This window comes from Nelusetta ayraudi, unplaced genomic scaffold (assembly GCF_046127955.1).
Source record: "Nelusetta ayraudi isolate G7.1 ecotype Tasmania unplaced genomic scaffold, CSIRO-AGI_Nayr_v1 ptg000027l, whole genome shotgun sequence".
NCBI lineage: Eukaryota > Metazoa > Chordata > Actinopteri > Tetraodontiformes > Monacanthidae > Nelusetta > Nelusetta ayraudi.
Genome location: NW_027466077.1, coordinates 560,166 through 582,722, shown reverse-complemented (window position 1 = coordinate 582,722; position 22,557 = coordinate 560,166). Strand labels below are relative to the sequence as shown.

Below are 22,557 nucleotides of genomic sequence, written 5' to 3'. Positions count from 1 at the left end.
TCCGCCCTTCCCTCTTCACCCCCCCGCCCCCCCATCCCATCCACCGTTCGACTGAGACAAATGATCCTCCGGGTGTCATAAGAGCCAGACAGGAGCTTTATAAATGTTTTCCTGCATCTTTGATGTGGCCATGAATCACTGGGGGGTCCGGCTCCACCTCATGGCTCGGCCCGGCCGTCATCCTGCTCTAATAGGTCCGTCTCATTACGGACCACGGGTGAGTGATGTAGCCGAAGCAGGACCTCCATCAGCCTCCCTGAAAATCAGTCCCTCAGCTGCTCCAGTTATAATATCTTGAACTTCCTGCAGCTGAAAGCAGGATGAAGCCACTCCCTGTTGTATCCACGTAATCCAGAGGGGGTTTAGTTGTATTTTTATTTATTTTTTTTATTTTTTTTGCTGCAAGGGGGAAGAAAAACTGGAGCTCTTTCTTTCTTGCACACTCGGATCTGTGAGCTTCAGACCTTCTGGTCTGTTTTCTTACTGCGGCTGCCCGGGATGTGAGCAAAGTGGGGAGGAGACGCTCCAGAGGTGTGAATTGCCAATTAGCATCATTTCCCTCTCCAGCCGCGACGCACTTAATTGTCTGTATTTGGACCACAGTGACGGCGGGGGACAGAAAAGAAATCCCCCCCAAAAATGACAAGACCAAAAAAAAAAAAACAACAACATAAAAAGCTGCTCTGTGACCCAGCGGAAGCAGCTCTGCTTTAAGAGGCTTTCCAGAAAGAAAAAAACATGACTGAGTGATGGCTATAATGAGTCACAGCACCTGAGAGAGAGAGAGAGAGAGAGAGAGAGAGAGAGAGAGAGAGAGAGAGAGAGAGAATCTGCTTTAGAAAAAGTGAAAAAGAAAAAACTGTCCTCTCATGTGCTGGAAGCTTATTTAAATCCTCTGTAACCACCAGTGGAAAAATGGAAAATCTCGATCTCCCCCTGCTGGCAGAGAGGTGTAGTATAGACGTCCGGAATGGTTGAACTGCAGCATGTCTAGGAGCCAATCAGAAGCTGAAGAAAGTCCCCTCAGTTCTTTCCACTTCCTGTCTGTTTGCAATCAGACTGCAGCTGTCACAGACGCTGTTTAGCTCTAGATCTTTCAACTCGTTACATCACTTTTCATGTGAACTTGGGACAAATCAGAGGCTGAAAACAATCCAGACCGGGAGCTTTTCGAGGCGGCCGCGCCAGAATTCAGACTGGAGATCTGAGCGATAAGACACATCATCTCTTTTTTATTCATGCTATCAGGGGGTGGGGGGGGGGGCAAAAAACAAAATCATGACCACACGCAGCATGTTGTGCTCTCATCTCTGCATGCAAATGTTCCAAGTGTTTAAGTTTAGAAAAAAAGGCCAGGCCTGTTTTTCCTCCCGCCTTCCTGTGGAGATCTGGAGATTTAAAAATCAATTTCCCAGATAAGCCTTTTCTCTCCCCGCCCGCCGCCCGCCGCCTCGGCCTCATCACAGTAATGGATGTGTCCTTCCCTCGCTCCCTCCCTCCGTCTGTCCGTCCCTCTGCAGAGCCGAGGACTGTTTCTGCGGCACCCGGAAGCTGGACGCCGCCTCCACCGAAGCCAAGTTCCTGCAGGACCTGGGCTTCAGGATGCTCAACTGCGGCCGCACCGACCTGGTGAAGCAAGCCGTCAACCTGCTGGGGCCCGACGGCATCAACAGCATGAGCGAGCAGGTCGGCCCGCGCGCGCACACACACACACACACACTAAATCAGGCCCGACAAGTCAAAAAGTTGGCACACCCCTGCACTAAACTCACCTGATCTGCATAGAAATGTTGTCTTCTTACGTCTCCAAAGCGGCCGCCGGTCGTCTCAAGGTACTTTTGTTTTTATTGCCGGCTGTGGATCACGCAGCAGCGTTCACTTCCAGGTTTTTATGTTTCGGGGACGGGAGGGTGATGGAGTGAGAATGTCAAGCGAGAGGCAGAGTTTCCGATCAAGCTGGTTTTATTTGTGCTGAACAGCTTGAAAATGTCTGGAAATACCTAAAAAAAAAAATGATAATAATAAAAGTGTTTTTCTTTAATGCCGGAGAAAGATAAAAATAAAAAAAAGTTGCCTTGAAGCTTCAAATTGAATGTCAGCGAAGAAAACAAAATGAGGCTGTTTAGGAATTTCCTTCTTCTGCTCCTCTGTGTAAAAAACGCTCGCCATCACAGTGCCCCCTTCTGTTCTACCAGTGGTAACGACTTCTGACCTTAATTTAAAAGAAACATGCCACCTGCTGCAACTTATCGGGATTTTAAATAAAAGGCTACAAAGATTTGTAGAGCAGTAGCAGCTTGAAAACACACACACGCACAAGTTTGGGTGAATCAATCCAATATGTTATAAGTTATAATAAGTTAATAACAATTTGTGTCAGTTCTCTTGCGTGGGAAAGTAAAATAGAAAACTGCATCAGATCCGGTTGCAGGTTTTTCGAGACTCCGTGTTTTCACTCGTCTCTGATGCTCTTTGTGTCTGATCGTCGGGTCAATATCGAGAAGTGCTGCTGTCGTTTGCACATTTCAATCCTCCTGACGTCGATGCATCGACGGTGCCGTCAGGTTTTCTGCACCGAGCGGGTCTATTCATGGACCACCTCATTAGTTTAACCTTTTCTTTCTCTCTTTTGCCTCCATTTGAATTTTAAAAAATATAGCCACCTGGGCTCCCTGGAGGTTTATTCAATGAGTGAATTTTTGCTCCAAAAAAAAAAAAAGCTGTTAACTGACACTCGCACTCCGTGAACAGCTTGAATGAGGCGGAAGTGAGGCTTTTATTCCCCTGCAAAAAACGCAGAGAGGCTGCACGAAGCTGCATCGCGGTGGAGAGGAAGTCTGTCTTTGTCGTGACTGCCTTTTATAGTGTCATCATGATGGACGTCCATAGGCTGAAAGAGTTTTTTTGGGGGGCAACATTGAAAATAATGGAGAAAAAAAATGCCTAGATGTCTGGAAAAAAGCATATTTAGCGCTCAGTTTACAGCCTGCTGCTAAAAACACTGAATGTTTAGCTTTGGTCTAATTGAAAACCAGCCCCTTGTGACACCAGAGAGTGCTTATAACCACAGCAGTGTTTGTTTTTTTTTAAACACATTAGTGTGTAGGAAGAATTTGCTGCAGCGCCGCATCTTTTTTCCATGTTTGAGTTTTGGCCTCATGGGGGCGCTATGAGCTGATGTAAATCTCTGCGAGTCTCTGCGATTTCAATGAGTAGAGTAGTAGATTTCAAAGAGTAAATAAATTGCAGTTTCCATGGGAACTGTGGTGGGAGGCGCCTGCCGATGGATCTTCAGGCGGCTGTGGTTGTGAAGGGAGCTAAAAAAATTAAACTGTTTCTGTGTCTCAATTCAGGGTCTGCATCCTTCGAAGCATGCATCTAAAGGACAGTAGCGTCATAGCACTGCGCGAAGGCTCGTCCCAATTCCCAAAAATCCAAAGGACGCTCCAAATGCGCCCCCGAAATGCGCCCTACTTTTAGCCGATTCGAAGGATACACCGCTACTATCCTCCGCGTCCTTCTGTATCCCCAGGATGCTTTGCATGCTGCTACAAAGCATCCTGGGAAGTCAGCTGAAATTAGCGGCATCTACTGGCAAAGACACAACGTGTAAATTTAAGTATTGAAATTTCACATCAAATATTCAGTTTTTACTTGGTTAGCTTGATGCTATAAAAATGTCACTTCCGTTGGCCAGCAGTAGGGAACGGCGGTGACGCAACCAGGTAATACGCCGAAGGCTAGACCGTCCCATGTGGTAACCGGGGAGGCAGGTTTGGGTTGGTCCTTCTTGGCCGGGTCCTTCGAAGGACGCTTCCTTCCGACGGAGGACACTTCCTTCGAAGGATGCAGACGCTGAATTGAGACACAGCCTGTGATCTAAGGAACGTCTCGGTAGAACCAAACCGGCGCAGCAGCGCGGGGACTCTGCGCTGAACAGCTAATGATCTCCTCGGGGGCCTTTTCATAACGACGCTAAAACTCTGCGTTTATCACGCGACATTAGAAGCAGAAGAAGAAGACAACTCCGGAGGGGTTCGCTAATCAAGTGCGGCAACGACGGCGGCAGCTTTTTATTGCGAACTGAGCTGCAAACAGCGCATAGTAATTAGCTAATGAGCTTTTCTGAGGAGCTTGCGCAGAAACACTTCATGATTCTGGTCTCGATGATGGAAATGTTTCAGGTTTGGAATTGATTTGGGTCACGTGTTTTGCACGAGATGTGTTGACGAGAAGTGATGATGGTGAATTCAGTGACTCCAGCTCTGGAGTTTTTTCATAGCTTATTTTCTATAACTGTGGAGCAGCTGAGTTGAGCTCTTTGCATGTATTTTTCATAGTTTTATGTGTAATTAAATAAATCAGCTGAATAATTTGTTTTTATTTTGCTATGCAGGAACTCCTAGGAAGGAATTTCTATTTTTTATTTTTTTTATTTTTTTTACTTCGATGTTTGGCATCTTTTCTGCTCTCCTCTGCACACCTGCCAGTGTTGCCTGGATACTTGTGGATAATTTTCTCCGAAGACGACAATAAATAGTGCTCGCCGTTTTTTTCATGCCACTATTTAAAAAAAAGAAAAAGAAACAGTACATATTGTGGTGAATAGTGTGAAGTTCTTCTAGCTGCTCAGACTTTGTTGAAGCAGCGATGTTAATCATCATCGGCCTGAGAAAAAAAAAATCCTCTGCATGTCTCTTTTCACCAGCCCTTTGTGACATCACAAAGGTCACGGACTCTCTCTTGTTCACTGGCAGGCTGTTTTTTGGTTTTTTTGGAAAACCTTTACCGGCTGCGGCGTCGGGGCCTTTAAGCCCTGCCCACTAGAACAACAACATGCTGACTGGTCTACCTGTAACCCCTCCCCCCTCCCACAGGGCATGACGCCCCTCATGTACGCCTGCGTGCGTGGCGACGAGGCCATGGTGCAGATGCTGCTGGACGCCGGCGCCGACATCAATAGTGAGGTCAGAGTTCAGCCCCGCCCACCAGGCTCATCACACGGTGTCTCAAAAAAACCTTCACGTTTGTTGTTATTGTCGTTACTGTTGTTGTTTTTTCGTGCACCTTTTAATTGAATGACCCCCTTCCCTACCTCCCTGTGAGCCCTCCCCACCCCCACCCCCTCCTCCTTCTCTGTCTTCCTGCCCCGCCCACCCTGCTGTCTTGCATGCTCTCTGTCCTCCTGGCAGCTTCCTGCATGAAAGTCTCCGGTCACTGTAGCAGCGAGACGATAGTTTGTCCTCTTGGCTCTCTGATGCACATTTATCGTCCAATAGCAGCTCATGTGAGCTTGAGTTTTCAATTTAATTTTTCTTTGCAGTGTAGGAATCATCAGTAGAGCAAGTTTGTGACGTGCTGCATGAACTTTGTTACCTCCTGTCGTCAATCTGCATCGTGTGTGTTTGTGTGTGTGTGTGTGTGTGTGTGCGTGTGTGCGTGTTTGTGTGTGTGTGCGTCTGTGCGTGTGCGAGATACTGCTGAAGAACAGAAACGCCTCCTTGCTGTTCTCGCCTCCTCCTCCGTAGTGACGTCATCATTGCTGTGTTTGTTTCCTCAGTTGTGTTTCATGTGTTTACAGTTCCAACGCCGACCAGCAGGGGGTTTATTCATATGATTGACACTCAGAGTTGAAACACTATCAAATAGGGTGAGAAGTTTACTGCAAGCTTACCAAGGTTTTTATTTTTGGTTCTTTTATTTAGTTTTTCTTTGTTTAATCTGCAGTACTGGTTGTTGACCAGGAGGGTGTATATCCCTATAAATGCTAAGCGATGGCTGTAGTTCCGCCTCTTGATGCTGATTGGTCTGGTCATACTGTGACCGACTTTTTGATTGAAAAAAGTCAGAATGTTGTGTGGTACGTGAGATCGGTGACAGGGACACAACGCACACACTCCTCCCGACCAGAGGTGGCAGCACCGAGCAGTGACAAGATCCAAAGTGCTGGTCTTCACGATGTTTTAGCTGTAGCTCCGCCTCTTCCCGCACCTCAAAGGACACTGATTAGCGGCGGTCGTAGCTTTCCACGGCGCCACTGACGGTTACGGCTGGTCACATGGCAGGAAGCTGCTCCAACTTCCTGTCAAACTCCTAAAAAGGAAGAAGAACAAAACCCTAAAGCTTCAACTCTCCTCCTCCTTCTACTTCTTCTCCTTCTTTTGCTCCTCACTCCCTCCCCCTTCACCCACCCTCCTCCTCCTCCACCCTGAGCTGTGAATGATATTGGCTGTATATACATTCATATATCTATATCTATATATCTATAATCTACATCAATATAAGTACATATATATATATCTCTCTCCCTGAACTTGACCTGTGACTTCCCAGGTGCCCAGCACAGTAAACAAGCACCCCTCAGTTTATCCCGACACGCGCCAGGGAACGCCGCTCACATTCGCCGTGTTGCACGGACACGTTCCTGTGGTGCAGGTAGTGACGCCCAACCCAAACACTCACCTGTCCTGTCGGACCCCCACTTTACACCCAAGACATCCATCTGGGGTGCGGTCGTGGTGCCCCGTGTCATGCAAAATGTTATCAGATTATGATTTGATTTTTTCACTCCTCTTGTGTCCAGTGTGTGCAGACGACTGAGGTAGACGGTATCGTGTTTTCTGTAGAAGCTGCTGTCGCAGTGCCGGGAGGAGCAAAATAACTAAATGAGGCTGTCTTGTTTTGTTTTGTTTTGGTTTTTTTTGCTTTTTTCATAACACTGGCTGCTAAAGAGGCAGCAAAAAGTGTCGCCCCCTACGGGGATTCCTGGTCCTTTATTAATCTGCGCCACTGTAATCAGGCTACTTTATTCAGGACGGGCTGGTTTAGGAATTGGGTTATTTAAATTTTTATGTATTTATTTATTTATTTATTTTCAGCCAGTGACAGGAAAGCAGCTAATGAGGGAGTTTAGACTGTGTGGCTGAGCTGCTTTAGGTGTTTCCACCACTCCTCCTCCTCCGTCTCTTCTTTGCCTGTGTATTTTTATTTCTTCTTCTTCGTCTTCACAGCTGCTGCTGGACAACAGAGCCAACGTGGAAGGCGCCCTGCAGGATGGGGCGGAGAACTACACAGAGACGCCGCTGCAGCTGGCCGCTGCCGCAGGTGATTTTTTTTCAGTTTTATTTATTGAATTTTTTTGTTAGCCCTAACCTCCCTCCAGACAGCAGCGTACTTAACCCTGTCTTTGCAGTCTGCTGCCAAAATCAATGCTCAACAGGTCTTCCCATGTGTTTGGGAGGGGTCAAAAACAAAGCGGTTTCAGTGGGCAGAGCCAACACATACATGAGGGTGTGGTCACTAGCCTAGTATAGGTGTCAGTTCCTCTTTGTGACATTATATGCATATATATATATATATATATATATATATATATATATATATATATATATATATATATATATACATATATGGGGAGAGACAGAGTATAATCATATATTTTTTGCTGTTTTCAGGGAACTTTGAGCTGGTGAGTCTTCTCCTGGAGCGAGGCGCCGACCCCATGATCGGGACCATGTGTCGAAACGGCATCTCGTCGACGCCGCTGGGCGACATGAACTCGTTCAGCCTGGCGGCATCACACGGCCACAGGTAGACCACACACACACACACACACACATACACCAAGACTGTCATCCAGCCACAGATGAATCCATTACCTCAGTTATTGATCTATTTACACACTGGACCTCTTGCTGCTTCTACCCGGAGGCTTGAATGGGGATCTGGTCTCCTGAGCAGCTCTTAGGGCTTTAGGTTGACATGGTGCCGCAGCAGCAGCTGAGCGAGGAAAAAAAACAGAAAAAAAAAACCAAAATGCTCCATTAACGCTGAGCCCCGGCGAGAGCTGTCAGGAACACGGAGCGTCAACGCAACGCAGCACGTTATTAAGACAATTACAGCGTGACGCAGCGCGGGAGAGCAGTTCTCACCAACCTGCTGTTAAACCAAAGAGGGGAGCAAAGAGAAAAAAACACCAAAACAACAATTTAATTAGTCTTTGATGTCAGAAGAAAGAGTTTTAACCACATCCTGCTCAATGCTTAACTGAGTGGGGCAATCAGACAGAGGTTGGTGGTGGGCGTTGTATGACGCACAAGAATTAAACAACAGGCCTGCAGGCAGTGCACCAACTCACAAACTGTGCCACCTTTCAGGCGGGAGGTGTCAGTTGCGCAGAGGATTTTGGTTGCTAAGCTAATTTGCCGTTGTGAGGGAATGAGAGGTTCGGAGAATGGCGTGGTCTCTCTTTTTGCTTTTCGACTAAATTTGATCGATGGATCGCTTCTTTCTTTTTTTTTACCACCATCATATTTAGCCCACTGTTTACAGCCTCCTTCTGAAACTTGTTGGACTTTCCACATGTTTGGCTGGGAGCCAAAACAAAGGGGGGGATCCCTGAGGGCAGGGCCAACCATTGCCACAGGCTCACATGTTGTCAGTGCCCTTTGTGACATCACAAAGTCACTAAGCTGTCACCTGTCACTCACTTGGTGTCAGTGCCCTTTGTGACATCACAAAGCAAAAGCGGTAAAGGACGGACAACATCCTTGGTGAATGCAAAACATTAAAGCGAGAGGTGCTCAACACTGCCACCCCTAGGTTTTCGATGGAACTGAAACACTTGGTTGGTGTATGTAGCTGCCTTCCAGTGTATCCAGGTTACATTTTCTTTCCTCCCTGCTGACCATCACAGTAACCCAGTTGCTGCTGCTGTCTCCCCCTGTTCCCTGCAGGAACGTGTTCCGGAGGCTGCTGGCCCAGTCGGAGAAGGAGAAGGGGGACGTGCTCTCCCTGGAGGAGATCCTGGCCGAGGGCTCAGACGGGCCCGGCGACAAGCGGCTGCTGCCCACGGCCAACGGCGGCGGGACGCTGCGAACAGGAAAGGCCAAGCTGAGGGCCCTGAGAGAGGCCATGTACCATAGCGCAGAGCACGGCCATGTGGACATCACCATAGACATCCGCAGCTTAGGTCAGACCCACTGATGCATGACCCCTCCCCCCCCGCCGCTGGCACGCACGCACACACAGCTCTCGCCAGCTCGCCTGCTCTGGCGCCTCCAGCTGTCCTGGAGTCGCGCTTGCTCATGTCTGTGGTCCTGTCCCGTCCCGTCCGCTCTGTTCGCGCCCTCGGCAGCCGGAGCCGCCCATCGACCCGCCCGGCCGTGAAACAAAGGCTTTTTATAGCCGAGGCGCTAATCGCTGGGCTACAAAAGTGCGAACTAGGCAAGCGACAGAGCCCCCTACCGCTGCCCCCCTGGAGCCCGGCTGATCGCGATTGGGTCGGACAGGAAACTGGCACCGGCCGCCATTTCACATTCATTAACAATTATCCTGCAACCTGCTAGCAGGTGGCGTTTCTCGTCGTGTAACAGTGTACACAGAGATGCTGCTGCTAAAACCGGAGGCTAATCTGTAAATTGAATGAGAGGATCGATCTCATTCTAATACCTGTGTGTTTTCTATGAAGCTGTAGTAACCAGTTAGCCTAGTTTAGCTTAGCGTAAGTGAAAGGAATTAATACAGCTATCAGGTTCGCTAAACTGGTCGCTGGATTTGATTGGACTGCCATTCACCGTATCAGGTCGCCTGAATAACTTTAAAATCTCAGCAGGAGCCAAAAGTGTGATGGAGAAGAGTCGGTGTCTCGGTCATTAGCATCCTTACGCTCCGAGCGGCTCTCAGAATCGATTTGACTTTCACACCTCAGGTCGATATCTAACGGCTGTCGTGCGCTTGCCCCTCCTGTCGCTCATCTCTCGTCCCTGTCTGTGTGCTTCCTGTCTTGTCAGCGAGTCCTTCCTCCACCCGTCTCACTCTGATCTCTCCGTCCTCAGTGGAAGATGCGCTTGAGCTAAACAAAAAAATAAAACCATGAACGACTCAGTGAAATTAGGTTAAAAAAAGACCTTGGAACATTCCCCAAACCCCCGTTGGATGTTTCTAATCGCCAGTTTTGCCTCTGAAAGCCCCCCCAGAAGACGAAGCTGAAGATGAGAGTTTATTTATCTTAATCGGGCCAATTTTCTCCGGCACTGATCCTCAGAGCTGCTGTCATGTCACCGTTCATGCTGATTATTCATGTTCCCATTAAAAGAGTCTCGCTTGTGCCGCCATCTTCCAATCACTCGCTAATCCCAGCACTGCCGTCCACGCATCCTTTCACTGGCCTGCTGCTCGCACAGCCACGATGTGTGGAACATGGTCGGCTCTGTCGCACCGTGCCCCCTCCCCTTCCCACCCCTCCAGTGCCTGTATTCTGGCTCTGACTGTGTGTCGTGGTGGTTTTCTTCCCCCCCTCCAGGCGTTCCCTGGACGCTGCACACCTGGCTGGAGTCCCTGCGCACCTGCACGGTGCAGAACCGCCGGCCGCTGATCCAGGGCCTGCTCAAGGACTTCAGCTGCATCCAGGAGGACGAGTACACGGAGGAGCTCATCACGCACGGCCTGCCGCTCATGTTCCAGATCCTGCGAAGCAGCAAGGTCACCGCGGTTCATGGGGAAAGAAAAAAAAAAGTGCTTTGTTAGACGAGGGGGAAGGAAAAACATCAGAACACGCAGCCAAAACAACAGATTTTTTTTGTAAACTCTGGAAACACAGACTGTCCTAGGGCCCAGTCTGCACGCCCGGTTGACATTAACACTCACATTTGCATCTGCTTAGTAGCTCTCCAAAAAAAAAAGAAAAAAACTAATTATCATACATTTGCATGAAATGTTATGCAGCTGCAGATGTTGTGCAAAGTGTGCAAAAAGTTGATGTTTTTCCTTGTGTGTGTGTGTGTGTGTGTGTGTGTGTGTGTGTGTGTGTGTGTGTGTGTGTGTGTGTGTGTGTGTGTGTGTGTGTGTGTGTGTGTGTGTGTGTGTGTGTGTGTGCAGAATGAGACTATCAGCCAGCATCTGTCGGTCATCTTCACCCACTGCTATGGGCCGTTTCCCATCCCCAAGCTGACGGAGATCAAGAGGAAGCAGACGTCGCGTTTAGGTGAGTCAGGCGTCGGTGACGTCACCCACCTCGGCCGAACTTGATAAAAAAAAAAAAAAAAAAAACTCTCATTGTCCCTTCAGTGGGTCAATCAAGTTCCAAGGTTCAAGCTAGCATCATTGTCAATCCTACGCTATATGTAACATACAGGGCAGCATAACATCTTTTTTTTAAATAACCATTTGCTCTCAGTTTGTAAAATTTTAAATTATGACTTATTTTTGTTGTTGTTGTTTTTGTTTTGTTTTTGAACTCAAAAGTCACGCGTCTGATGGGTACCCTCGTGTTTCCCCGCTCCTTTCCGACCGAGAGGCTCCGGAAGAGACTCAGACGCGAGGCTGGAGTGCCACCCAGTGTTGGTTTACAGTACTGCAAACCTTTTCGCGCAGGTTCAGTGCTTTAGATACAAGGGAACGGCGAAAACTGAATGGACTTAATTCATTTTCAAGGAGGTTGAGCTAAAACATGAAGACAGCCGGTTCGTAGCAGGACTGAAGGGTGAATCTCTGGTGTTGTTGACGATCGACCCAGCGGTGATTGATGGCGGCATCTTCTCGACCTCCCGCTGGCTGCCGTTCTGTTTTTAACAGGATGTTACGTGAATGATGATTTTACAATCTCTCTTTTTTTCCTCCTCTTTTTCCAGATCCCCACTTCCTGAACAACAAGGAAATGTCTGATGTCACCTTCCTGGTGGAGGGAAAACCCTTTTATGCACACAAAGTTTTGCTGTTTACAGCTTCAACCAGGTGAGGAGCCACTGCTGCTGACTCCTTGTTATTCATTATAAAGGAGAATCCCCACAACTATACCCACAATTCCTTCTGTCTCACCCAGGTTCAAGTCCCTGCTGCAGAACAGACCAGCGGCAGAGAACACCTGCATTGAGATCAGCCATGTCAAATATAATATTTTCCAAGTAAGATATGGGGTTGGGGTGGAGGGGGGGGTTCTTCTTCTGACCAAGGTGCCACCTATTGTTAAGGTCAAATCAAACTGCAATCCATCCTATCCTTAAGACAAGACTTTTATTTTGCAGCTGGTCATGCAGTATCTGTACTGCGGCGGCACCGAGTCCCTGCACATACGCAACACTGAAGTCATGGAGGTAGGAGTGAACCGACCGACTGACTCTAAATCCTGCCCGGTGCGAGCCTCGGGCATCACTGATCCCCGGTTCTGTCCCTGTCTCCTCCGTAGCTCCTTTCTGCAGCCAAGTTCTTCCAGTTGGAGGGCCTTCAGAGACACTGTGAGATCATCTGCTCCAAGAACATCACCACGGAAACCTGCGTGGACCTCTACAAACACGCCAAGGTGGGACGGCGACGGCCTTCGACCAGACAACATTCAGTTTCTGGTTCAGCTCACGTACCTGTTCAGAATTTTTTTGAGGGGGGTTTGTGACATTTGCTGCAGTTGTCCACTAGGGGGCCTAATGAGATGCCTTTTGTTTGATGCAGTTCCTGGGTGCCTCGGAGCTGACGGCCTTCATCGAGGGCTACTTCCTGAAGAATATGGTGCTGCTCATCGAACTCGACGGCTTCAAGCAGCTGCTGTACGAGGCCCCGCCCCCCGAGAGTCCCGCCTCCAGCCCCGGCATCTACACGGACATCCTGCAGGAGCTGGAGAAGAATCTGGCCGTGCGCATCCGCTCCATCCACCTCTCCACCTCCAAGGGCTCCGTGGTGTGACGTCACGCGTAGAGCCCCGCCCACACCTGCCTGTGCCCCGCCCCCTCATCACTTCCTGCTGGTAGTAGTGAGGGGAGTGATGGGACGCCCTTTAATTCCGTCCTGATTATCTCCCACTGACCACATCACACCCGATTAGGAACAAAGTAAACACTGTAAAAACCGACCCGCTAGCGCAGAATAGCTTAGACCTAGTTGTGATTTTGAAGCAAACTGTATTTCATATATAAACACATGCATGAAATACATTCTGTGCACCTGTTCTGGCGCTTAAAAGTACCGAGAAGTAGGTAGCGTAGACGTAAAAAGCGTGCGAGACTGACTCACCAAAATATTCTATCCCACCAGTAGCAATCCCAAGAGACGGCCTGTAGGGGGACCTCTTTGCCGAACTTTTTAATTCTGTACGTCGGACACGACCCACTGTGTTCACGGACCGAGGCCAAACGCATCACGGGCAAACTTCCAGCGCAGGAAAACGACGGGCCGCTCTGCGAAATCTATGCCAACGGACTTCCGACTGGTGACTTTATCTACAACAATAATACATTGTTTTTCTTTTCCTTTCTTTCTTTCGTTCTTTGGTTGTTTTGCATGACAACTTCTCAACTGAGCTGCCCTCAATTCGCTTAGTTTTTTTTGTTTTTGTTTTTTACGCAGAGCACGACTTAACAGATTAATTCCCTCTGGTGGTGGAGGAAGGGAAGACGCTGTGTACTATTATTGATATTAACATGATGAAGAACTCTGTTGTTCGCTAAAGAAGCGACTGGCCTGCTGGTGGATTTGCACCGACTCAGACTCTCTTTGAAGAAATATTCAAGTCATCATGTAAATACGGCCCCTGAATCATCACCCCCTCCGCTCCCCACTCCCCACAGATCCTTCCTCCTGTTTTTTGGTAAACCCTGTGTACTGTCCCCCCCCCCGATGCTCTCTTGGCTGTGCACACCAGTTTCCTCTGAACGTTTTTCTCCCAGTTTGTTCCTGCTCTTTGTGTGTGTTTGCATGTTTGATTCGTCCAAAGTCTCAGTTTGGCTTCTGCTGTGCTTTTCTGTGTAAGTCAGTAGGCCGCAGTTTAGCTGACCCGGCTGAAGGAAGCACTTGGGCTTTTTAACGCATCTTTAAAGTTTAATTTTTTTTAGTTTCACCACAGCCAAATTCAAAATGTTTCTACAGTAGAAGAAGATGTGAGTTTCTACAAGTTGAAGTTGATTAAAAAACGCAGCAAAGTCACCTCTCGCTGTTGAATTCTACCACAGGTAATAAACAGCCGCAGGTTTAATTCAACAGAAACAAAGGGAGAAAAATATGTCACAGCGGATATGTCACAAAAAAATTGTCCCACACACAAAAACTATCGCTGAGAAATGAATGAATCCCCAAACATCCAGCAATCCAAGTTTCCAGATAGTTTGGTATTGATTTAAAGTTACTTTTTGCAACAGTTTGTGAAATACAAATTACACACAGAGGTCTCAGAATGTCATAAATCCGCTTTATGATCCCAGGAAAAAAGATATTTTTGCTGCTAACGTTAAAACATTGTATGTTTAACCTTTTTGAAGGTAAGCAATATTTAACTCTTGTTCCGACAGGTAACGTGTGACTGCAGAAGGGAACAGCGGGATTGACAGAGTGTCTCATGAATGTAATGACGCAATGTAAAATATTTTGCAAGACGTACAATGTTGTCCAGCAACAAACCAAAAAAAAGAAGAAGAAAAAACACACACATGCACGAGTACAAGTACCATGCAAATGTCTGTGTTGTGTTCTGCTCATAAATCAAATGTCCGTATATTGTAGCTCAAAATTCTTTGTTGTTTTCCAACCAAAAATCAAAGCTATAAGACAGAGGTAGGTGTAGAAAAAGTTTGACTGCTGTGTAAATAGTGAGGGAAGACGACGGATCACAGAGTTTATCCTACGTTTTATTTTAATACCAGTTTGCCGCGTAGTATCAGATACACAATTATTTTTCCATTACACTGCTATTTTGTGTTACAAAGGTTGGGGAAGGGGGTTTGTGCAGAAAGGACTATTTAAAGTGGAAAAAACTAAGCAATATTAACATACATTTGTATGAATTCAGTGAACAAAAGTAACAGGAAGCAGCGCTTCAGTTTACAATGTGAAATGAAAGACGTGTGCAGGAGGAGACACAACTGAAATATTCATACTTAAAAATGAAATTTGAATGATTTTTTTATCATTATTTTTACATTTCATGCTGCCAGTGCTGATTTTAACACAACTGCTATGTGAAGTTTATGGTTTAGCAGCAGGATTTGCCTCCACTACACTAAAAAGCCCTCTGTTCAAACAGGCACTTGGTGTTGTGAAGGTGAAAATGCTGCCAAACAATGCAAACCGTGCTGCAAAGCGGACCCACCATGATGTCAAAGCACCTGCCTGGTGCCCGAGTCACTGTAGCCTCACTGAGTTTTAGTGGTCGTGTTGTGATAAAGCGTGACGAGGCTCCAGAGCGAGCCGAAAGACCGTCTGCCTGTTGGGTTTTGGTTTTTTGTTTGTTAGCTTTGCTTGCTGTTAGGCTAGACGCTAGTCTAACTTCAGCTGGTTTGTGATTGGAGGCCGAAGTCAGAGACTGAGCAGTGGTTTTGCATGGCTCCTCTCGTTTATCGTCGCTGAGAATGTGCTTCGTACACCAGCTCTTGTCCCACAAACACTTGACTCCCTCTGCTTTCCGTCCCGAAATGTTTTGCCTGTGTGTTTTGTCCCCAGTAATAAACCACCAACTGACGTAACCGCAGTGTAAACATGCATGGGTAGGGAACTGGGAGGGAAGACTTTTTGCTATAATTTTTTCCCCACTCCTTTTGAAGAGAACATGTATATTGTACAAAATATATAAATATATATGAAATATAAATTATACATGGTGTGAGATGACAGGGATGTGATGGAGTTTAACAACTGCAAAGGAATGTTACACTCGTGCTACACTTAATGTGGTTCCATGACATGCTTTTGTGGACAACCAATAAACGACCAGAGTTTAAAGCCGATGTGTCCTGTGTCTTCTTGTGTGCTCACGTGTTTGTTGTGCTTCAGATTTTTGGCTGGACAGGGTTTTTACTTGATTTCCATACATCACTAAATGAATCATCAAATCTGCTCAACTTCCATAAGCAACCACTAGAGGGTAGTAATGGCCGCAGGAGAATTAACCTCGCACTAAAAAGATTATTTCATAAACAGTGAAGAAGCGATGCTGTTCAGATTTTATCAGACGGATCTTATTTTTCCTTGAACACAAATAACAAAATTAGTGTCGAAGGGAAAATGGCAATTTTTCCAAAGAAACGAGCCTATAAGGGACACCGGTTACACGCGCTTCCCACTGCACATGCGCACCCTCTCCACTGAACTCGAGCCGCCCTTCCTCCCCGCCAGCCAAGCACCGCAGGGTCGAGCCGTTGTAGTCTCACAACAACCTCGAGTTCCTTTTTCTCCTACGCCGGACATTCTGTTGGCCGACATGGAGAGCCCAAGTCGTGTTGAACACGGTGAGCAAGTTAGACGCCAAACGGTGGCGCTGAACGCGACTTATTGGGTTTTATTTTGGATTGTGTGCGCCCGATTTCGAACATGGCGTACCCCGCTCCGTGATGGCGGTGGCTTTGTGCTAACGGAAGCCGCTTTACGGCGGCTACAAGCTTGATAGCTTATCCGAGCCAACTATTGTTGTTTATTTACTTATCTGTATAGAAACAAGACACAAAATATTTTCCCGGAGCCGAGTGTGACATATCACATGCTAATGCTAGTTACCCATAAAACGACAAGCTCCGTGACGCCTGTCATATCCGCCTTCTGGCACCAGAGTAGACTGTAGAGCTAACTGGGTAGCTAAAAACAAACACACCGGGATTGCACTCTTTTTGCAGACTTGACTAGCGGAGGAATCCCCGGCAAAGAAAGACAAGGCAACGCGTGTTTCGTCCGCTGGGTGGACGAGGGAATGTCACGCTCAAAAACTGCTTAGTTCCCGGTTTGATCAACTTGTTTAGCCTCCGAAAAAAAGTCACGACTCCCGCCGCCATGTTTACCGGGACAGCTCGTGTGTGCGGTGTTTTGGATAAATTACGACACGGGTGCCGGTCCCTGAAGGCAGCACGCGTTGCCGGTTGTCAAGCAGTTGTTTGTAGTGCCAAAATAATGCTTGTTAAAAGTGCAGTATTTACATTACAAGTATATTGCGTTTTTAACACACAATTGTTGTTGGTTTTCATGATGACTGTAGCTTATTTGCGTGTCTCTTTTGATTATCTATGAATTTATCTATTTCTAAGCTCCTCTAGCAATATTTCTTACTAAAATTACATAATTATTATTATTTATTTTTTTAAGTTACTGTCACTGCAAAGGGCCACACTGGCTACATCACAGTCACGTCTTAAACAACCTGCCAGGATGAGGTGCGTCCATTCTGATTTCCACTCTGACCATCAATGTATTTCTCTTCTTTTTCTCTCCCTCACCACCACCACAGACTCTCCTCTCCTGCTGCCGGCTCTCCGCCTCTTCATCCCTCCCCTCCGCCTGGTGTCGGCGGCCATGTGGCATGTGGTGCAGAGGGGCAGCGTGCAGGACTACGGCATGGTGGAGGAGTTTGTCAGCACCGTGTCCGAGATGGTTCCCGAGCTGCTGAATGCGGATCAGAAGGCTCAGCTCCTGCTGGGACTCAGAGCGCGGGTAGGAGTCGATACGTGTCAGCCTACAAAAATTTAAATAAGGGGGATTTGAGCTGCGAGAAACAAGTTTATAGCCACTGTTGGAAATTGATGATGTTGAATCAAGTTTCGATGCTGAATCTGCCGGGCGAAGATGTGTGAGTTCACTTCACCCTCACTCTCACTTCCCCCACCAACCCTGTGTTGTTGCAGGTGGTGCTGGAGCTGTGTCGGTCCAAGCAGGTGATGGACAGAGAGACCGTCGACATGCACCTGGAACGGATCAGGAACCTCGTGTCCACCTGGGCAGCACAGGTGAGCTGCCCTGATACATGCCTGGCAGTTTTAGCACATTCTTTTTTTCTTTTTTTCTGTCTTGTTTTGTTTCCTTACGCAACGTCTGCGTCGTATTTCCACTTCAGCCCTGTTTCGCCGAGGTCGAGTTTCCAGAATCCACCTTTGTGGATCAGGTTGAGTTGTTGCTGAAGGACCCGGAGGAGAAGGAGAGATACTTCCAGGTGAGCGAACGCAGTCCAAAAACCAGAGATGAACTGAGCCTCACTTGACTTAACTGAATGTTAATTGGCTCTTTTCTTTCAAGGACGTCTTTCCCACCGACTTTGGCCCCGAGTACGACGGCGCTCTGCAGATGCTGATGCTGGATTTCTTGTCCAGGCTGGAAAAGCTTCTCCCAGTACCAGACATTCAGCAGGTACTGGAGCAACTTTGCAAAACAGCACACGCACGTTGAGGCAACTTCTCGGCCTGCAGCAACCCAATCTGTTGGTTTTTTTCTGACTTCCCCACCACAGACGGCGTCCCTGCTCAGCGCTGTCCCCGCAGCCCTGGAGGAGTGTGTGCACTCCGTCCCTGACCCGCCACACCTGAGGACGGTGCTCGCCTACCACACCACACTGGGACACTTTGACCTCAGCGGTGAGTCCGTCTTCTCCGCTTCTGTCTTGTGTGTGTTGTTCTGAGACGCGTACAGCTCGTCGGAGGCAGAGGTGCGCTGTCCCGTCGTTCCCGCTGCCTCATCGCTGAGATTTTACATTTTGAAATGTTTTCCATTTTCGTCGGTACATTTTGAAAAGCTGCAGTCGGAATGATTTCCCGCTGGCTCGCTGTGTAACCGGATCCAGTCGGCAAGAGGCTGATTTAGCTGTGACGAGGAAACAGGAAGTTGCTGCAAGCATGTAAACAGTGTCTGTTTGAGTCTGGCCACAACTGGACAACATCTCCTCATTAGAAGAAGAGTAAAGAACTCCCAGCATTTCTCCACTCCTGACTGGCTTTGGACACGGTTAAACTCCGCCCTCCCTCGCCGCTCGCCGCCGGGCGCCCATCACACCGAGAGGAAGCCTCACTCTCATGCAGAGAAAACAGATTTTCCCTCAGTCAAAGTGTTTTTCCAAGGAATTTTCCCTTTGAAAACACTGTCTGAGGGCTCTTTCCCACACGGATGTTTCGAATAAATCCCACGGATGTGAAATGGTTCCGGTCTGGTTGCTAACAGGGTTGTTGTCTCCCCTGCAGATGAGACCCAGACCCTGCCCTCCTCCTTCGGGAACTGCATCCTCTCCTCGCTGTCACTGCCCCAGCTGGAGAAGCTGGTGATCCACGCCGAGCAGCTGCAGCTGCACCCGCCGGCCGAGCAGATGGACGGCTGCGTGGCCGTGCAGGTGGAGGGCGAGACGGTCACGCTGCTGGACTACATTCAGATCGAGCAGCCGTCGGCGCTGCTGGACTCGGAGGAGCACGAGGAGCTCAATGGCGAAGAGAAGGATGCCGGCAGCGGCGGCGAGGAGGACGACGATGACGACGCCCTGAAGCCGGCGGCGTTCCAGCCGTTGAAGCAGAGCAAGCGGCTGCAGCTGAAGAGGAAGGCTGGGGGGGCGGCGGCAGAGGAGGAAGAGGAGGAGGAGGAGGAGGAGGAGGAGGATGAGGAGGAGAAAGAGTGCAAACCCAAGAGGCAGCGCAAGAAATACCCCGGTGACAAGACGTGTCCCGTGTGCCGCAAGGCCTTCCTGCGGGCGGCGGCCATGCGGCGCCACATGGAGACGCACTCGGCCAACCGCGACCTCAAGTACAAGTGCGAGAACTGCGACAAGCGCTTCCGGGACCACTACGACATGAGGCGGCACAACATGCGCGTCCACGAGAAGGACGAGGCCAACAACGGCTTCAAGGAAGAGGAGCCGGCAGGGGGCGCCGACGAGGAGGAGGCGGCGGCGGACACCAAGAACTGCTGCCTGTGCGGGAAGTACTTCGCCCGCCACATGGACATGGAGCGGCACATGAAGTCGCACTCGGAGGAGCGGCCGTACAGCTGCGCCTACTGCCAGAAGAAGTTCAAGAACCTGTACGTACTCAAGAGGCACCAGAAGGAGATCTGCAAGAGCCGCGAGCTGAAGAGGGCGGGGCGGAAGGAGGGGGCGGGGGCGGGGTCGCAGCAGCAGCAGCAGCAGCAGCAGCAGCCCCACCCTCACTCCGAGGGCCCGGCAGAGGGCAAGGTGTGCCCCATCTGCAGCCGTGTGCTGCCGTACTCGGCCGACATCGCCAAGCACCTGCGCTCGCACACGGAGGAGCGGCCGTTCGTCTGCCTGGCCTGCGAGAAGGGCTTCAAGTACCGCGACACGCTGAAGAAGCACCAGATCATCCACGGCCACGAGGGCGTCAAGGAGGAGCAGAGCAAGACGGTGGAGCAGATCCTGGCCGAGGCCGGCAGCGGCGGAGATGCCAACAAGTCGGCGACGGCGGCGGAGGAGGAGGAGCCGCCCTCCTCTTCCTCCTCGCCGCCGTCAACTGCCCAGAGCGCCCCCAGGAGGGGGCCCAAGGTGTGCCCGGTGTGCGCCCGCTCGTTCGACAGCGTGAAGACGCTCAACCGCCACGTGCAGTGCCACACGGAGGAGCGGCCATACCACTGCGTCCACTGCAAGAAGCGCTTCAAGCACGTGCACGGCCTCAAGCGCCACCAGATCTACGCTGTCTGCCACAAGAAGGCGCCGCGCTTCCCCTGGAAGAGGGAGGGGAGGGCGGGCGCCGCCGCCGTCGACCCGGCCGACGACCAGCAGGGGGTGCAGACCAAGGTCCCCGTGTGGTGCTCCAACTGCGGGCAGCAGTTCGAGAGCCCGTCTGCGCTCAAGCAGCACCAGGAGGAGACGTGCGAGGAGGCGGTGGCGGCCGGCGAGGCGCCGTGCTGCACCGACTGCGGCAAGGAGTTCAAGAGCGTGACGCTGCTCAAGGTGCACCGCCGCATCCACGACCCGCTCTACTGCCAGGAGTGCGGCAAGATCCTGGCCAGCGAGGCGGCCTTCGAGCGCCACAAGCTGATGCACCGGCCCATGGCGTGCGGCATGTGCGGCCGCAGCTTCACGCTGCTGCGGCGCCTGCGCGAGCACTACCAGCGGCAGCACGACTTCGCCGGGCCGTACCCGTGCGGCCAGTGCGGCAAGCGCTTCGCGCAGCTCTCCTACCTGGCCGTGCACCAGCGCATCCACCAGGGCGACTTCCCCTACGGCTGCCACCTGTGCCCGGACAAGTTCCGCTCGTCCAACTGCCTGAAGGTGCACCTGCGCAAGCACACGGGCGAGAAGCCCTTCCTGTGCTGGCAGTGCGGCAAGCGCTACCGCTCGGCCTCGGAGCTGACGGTGCACGTGGGCACGCACTCGGAGGCGCGGCCGTGGGCGTGCGGCCAGTGCGCCGCCGCCTACCGCACCAAGCTGCAGCTGAGCAGCCACGTGGAGCAGGTGCACGTGGGCGTGCGCTACCCGTGCCGCGCCTGCGGCAAGCAGTTCATGAAGGAGACGTCGCTCAAGCGGCACCAGCTGACGCACACGGGCGAGCGGCCGCACCAGTGCCCCGTGTGCGGCAAGACCTTCCTCACGGCCAACGAGCTGCGGCTGCACAACCGCTACCACACGGGCGAGCGGCCGTACAAGTGCGAGCAGTGCGGCAAGGCCTTCATCCAGTCGGGCTACCTCAAGTCACACATGCGCATTCACACGGGTGAGAAGCCCTTCAAGTGCGACGTGTGCGACAAGGGCTTCCGCCTCTCCTACCACATGAAGAAGCACCGGCGGACGCACGCGGCGGCGGCAGCTGCCACGGCAGCAGCGGCAGGTGCCACCGCCAAGGCCTACAACTCCAAGGACTGCGGCCTGGGCTTCCTGGGCAAGAAGTTGCTGGGCACGCACGCACTGACGCACTGCGTGAAGGTGGAGCCGTCGTTCCCGGACGAAGTCAAGCTGGAGTTCCAGTAGGAGGAGCAGCAGTAGGAGGAGCAGCAGTAGGAGGAGCAGCAGTAGGAGGAGCAGCAGGAGGAGGAGGAGGAGCAGGAGGAGGAGCAGGAAGGATCCTCATCAGGGTTTTATCAGCTGTTTGCCAAAAAATAGTTCCCTTTTTTTTCCATTTCTGTTTTTGGTACTCACTTTGATTGACTTCTTGATTTGACCAACTTGTGAAAGTCCCGCACGCCACCAAGACTTTGTGATTCTGGTTTTGTTTCTCATGGCCAGTGAATTTGCTTCCGCTCACATTTGCTCGGCTCTTTGGAAATAAAATATTCCTCAAATGGAAATCTGTTTGGGTTTTGACTGTAGGACATCATTCGAGGTACTCGAGGTTAATGTTGGTTATTGTCTGACTGCATGGTGGTACAGTGGTTAGCACTGCCGCCTCACAGCAAGAAGTCGTGGGTTCAATTCCCGGCCTGGGACCTTTCTTTGTGGAGTTTGCTTGATCTCCCCGTGTCTGCATGGGTTCTCTCCCGGGTTCTGAATTGGAAACTCCAAAAATATGTATCTGTTATATGTGTGTGATGGATTGTCTGTCTCTTATCAGCAAACACCCTCAGACTAATTTACAGACATTGGTGATTCCAGCCAGAAACCGAAACACACACTTCAAGCATTTCTAAATAGAAGAAAAACACAGAAATAAAAAAAATCACAAATCTAGGGCAGCTTTGTCACATGACGTTGCTGCTAAAACAAACATGACACCTGTGAAAATAAATGTTTTAAATGCAGGATAATTAAGAACTCAACATCCTCTGGCTCCTGTGGCAATTTATGTTTAATGAACTTTGCAGTGACGATGCTCTAAACATAATTCTGTTGTTTCTCTGACAATGAAGATGAAATAAATCTTTAAAAAATTCTTAATTGCAAACGGGCCATAATAA

The 22,557-nt window shown here is 49.9% G+C and overlaps 2 protein-coding genes across 3 annotated transcripts in view; both read left to right on the top strand.

Moving 5' to 3' along the window:
• The window catches only part of btbd11a (BTB (POZ) domain containing 11a), an 80,789-nt gene extending 65,090 nt beyond the window's left edge, over positions 1 to 15,699 (top strand). Inside the window, exons 5-17 of one of the 2 annotated variants that reach the window (XM_076029961.1) lie at positions 1,521 to 1,686; positions 4,878 to 4,967; positions 6,334 to 6,435; positions 7,011 to 7,104; positions 7,455 to 7,590; positions 8,736 to 8,971; positions 10,304 to 10,482; positions 10,879 to 10,984; positions 11,631 to 11,733; positions 11,822 to 11,903; positions 12,024 to 12,092; positions 12,185 to 12,298; positions 12,445 to 15,699. In XM_076029961.1, coding sequence (XP_075886076.1) covers positions 1,521 to 1,686; positions 4,878 to 4,967; positions 6,334 to 6,435; positions 7,011 to 7,104; positions 7,455 to 7,590; positions 8,736 to 8,971; positions 10,304 to 10,482; positions 10,879 to 10,984; positions 11,631 to 11,733; positions 11,822 to 11,903; positions 12,024 to 12,092; positions 12,185 to 12,298; positions 12,445 to 12,675 — 1,708 coding nt within the window. In that variant the 3' untranslated portion in view covers positions 12,676 to 15,699. The remainder of the gene's footprint in view (positions 1 to 1,520; positions 1,687 to 4,877; positions 4,968 to 6,333; positions 6,436 to 7,010; positions 7,105 to 7,454; positions 7,591 to 8,735; positions 8,972 to 10,303; positions 10,483 to 10,878; positions 10,985 to 11,630; positions 11,734 to 11,821; positions 11,904 to 12,023; positions 12,093 to 12,184; positions 12,299 to 12,444) is intronic. The other variant, XM_076029962.1, reaches the window with a different exon arrangement.
• A 345-nt stretch (positions 15,700 to 16,044) lies between these two features.
• LOC142890720 (uncharacterized) lies at positions 16,045 to 21,951 on the top strand. Its single transcript, XM_076029949.1, has 7 exons — positions 16,045 to 16,205; positions 17,192 to 17,394; positions 17,586 to 17,687; positions 17,795 to 17,890; positions 17,974 to 18,084; positions 18,185 to 18,308; positions 18,909 to 21,951. Exons 1-7 carry the CDS (start codon positions 16,046 to 16,048, stop codon positions 21,632 to 21,634), a joined length of 3,522 nt encoding a protein of 1,173 aa, XP_075886064.1. The 5' UTR covers position 16,045; the 3' UTR covers positions 21,635 to 21,951.
• The last annotated feature ends 606 nt before the right edge of the window (positions 21,952 to 22,557 follow it).

What these genes read in the sequence shown, in the direction of transcription:
- LOC142890720 (XM_076029949.1), top strand. Translation starts at nt 16,046, where the DNA reads ATGCGCACCCTCTCCACTGAACTCGAGCCGCCCTTCCTCCCCGCCAGC. An exon ending in CCCAAGTCGTGTTGAACACG is followed by an intron (nt 16,206 to 17,191) that starts GTGAGCAAGTTA and finishes CCACCACCACAG; the next exon opens with ACTCTCCTCTCCTGCTGCCG. An exon ending in TGCTGGGACTCAGAGCGCGG is followed by an intron (nt 17,395 to 17,585) that starts GTAGGAGTCGAT and finishes GTGTTGTTGCAG; the next exon opens with GTGGTGCTGGAGCTGTGTCG.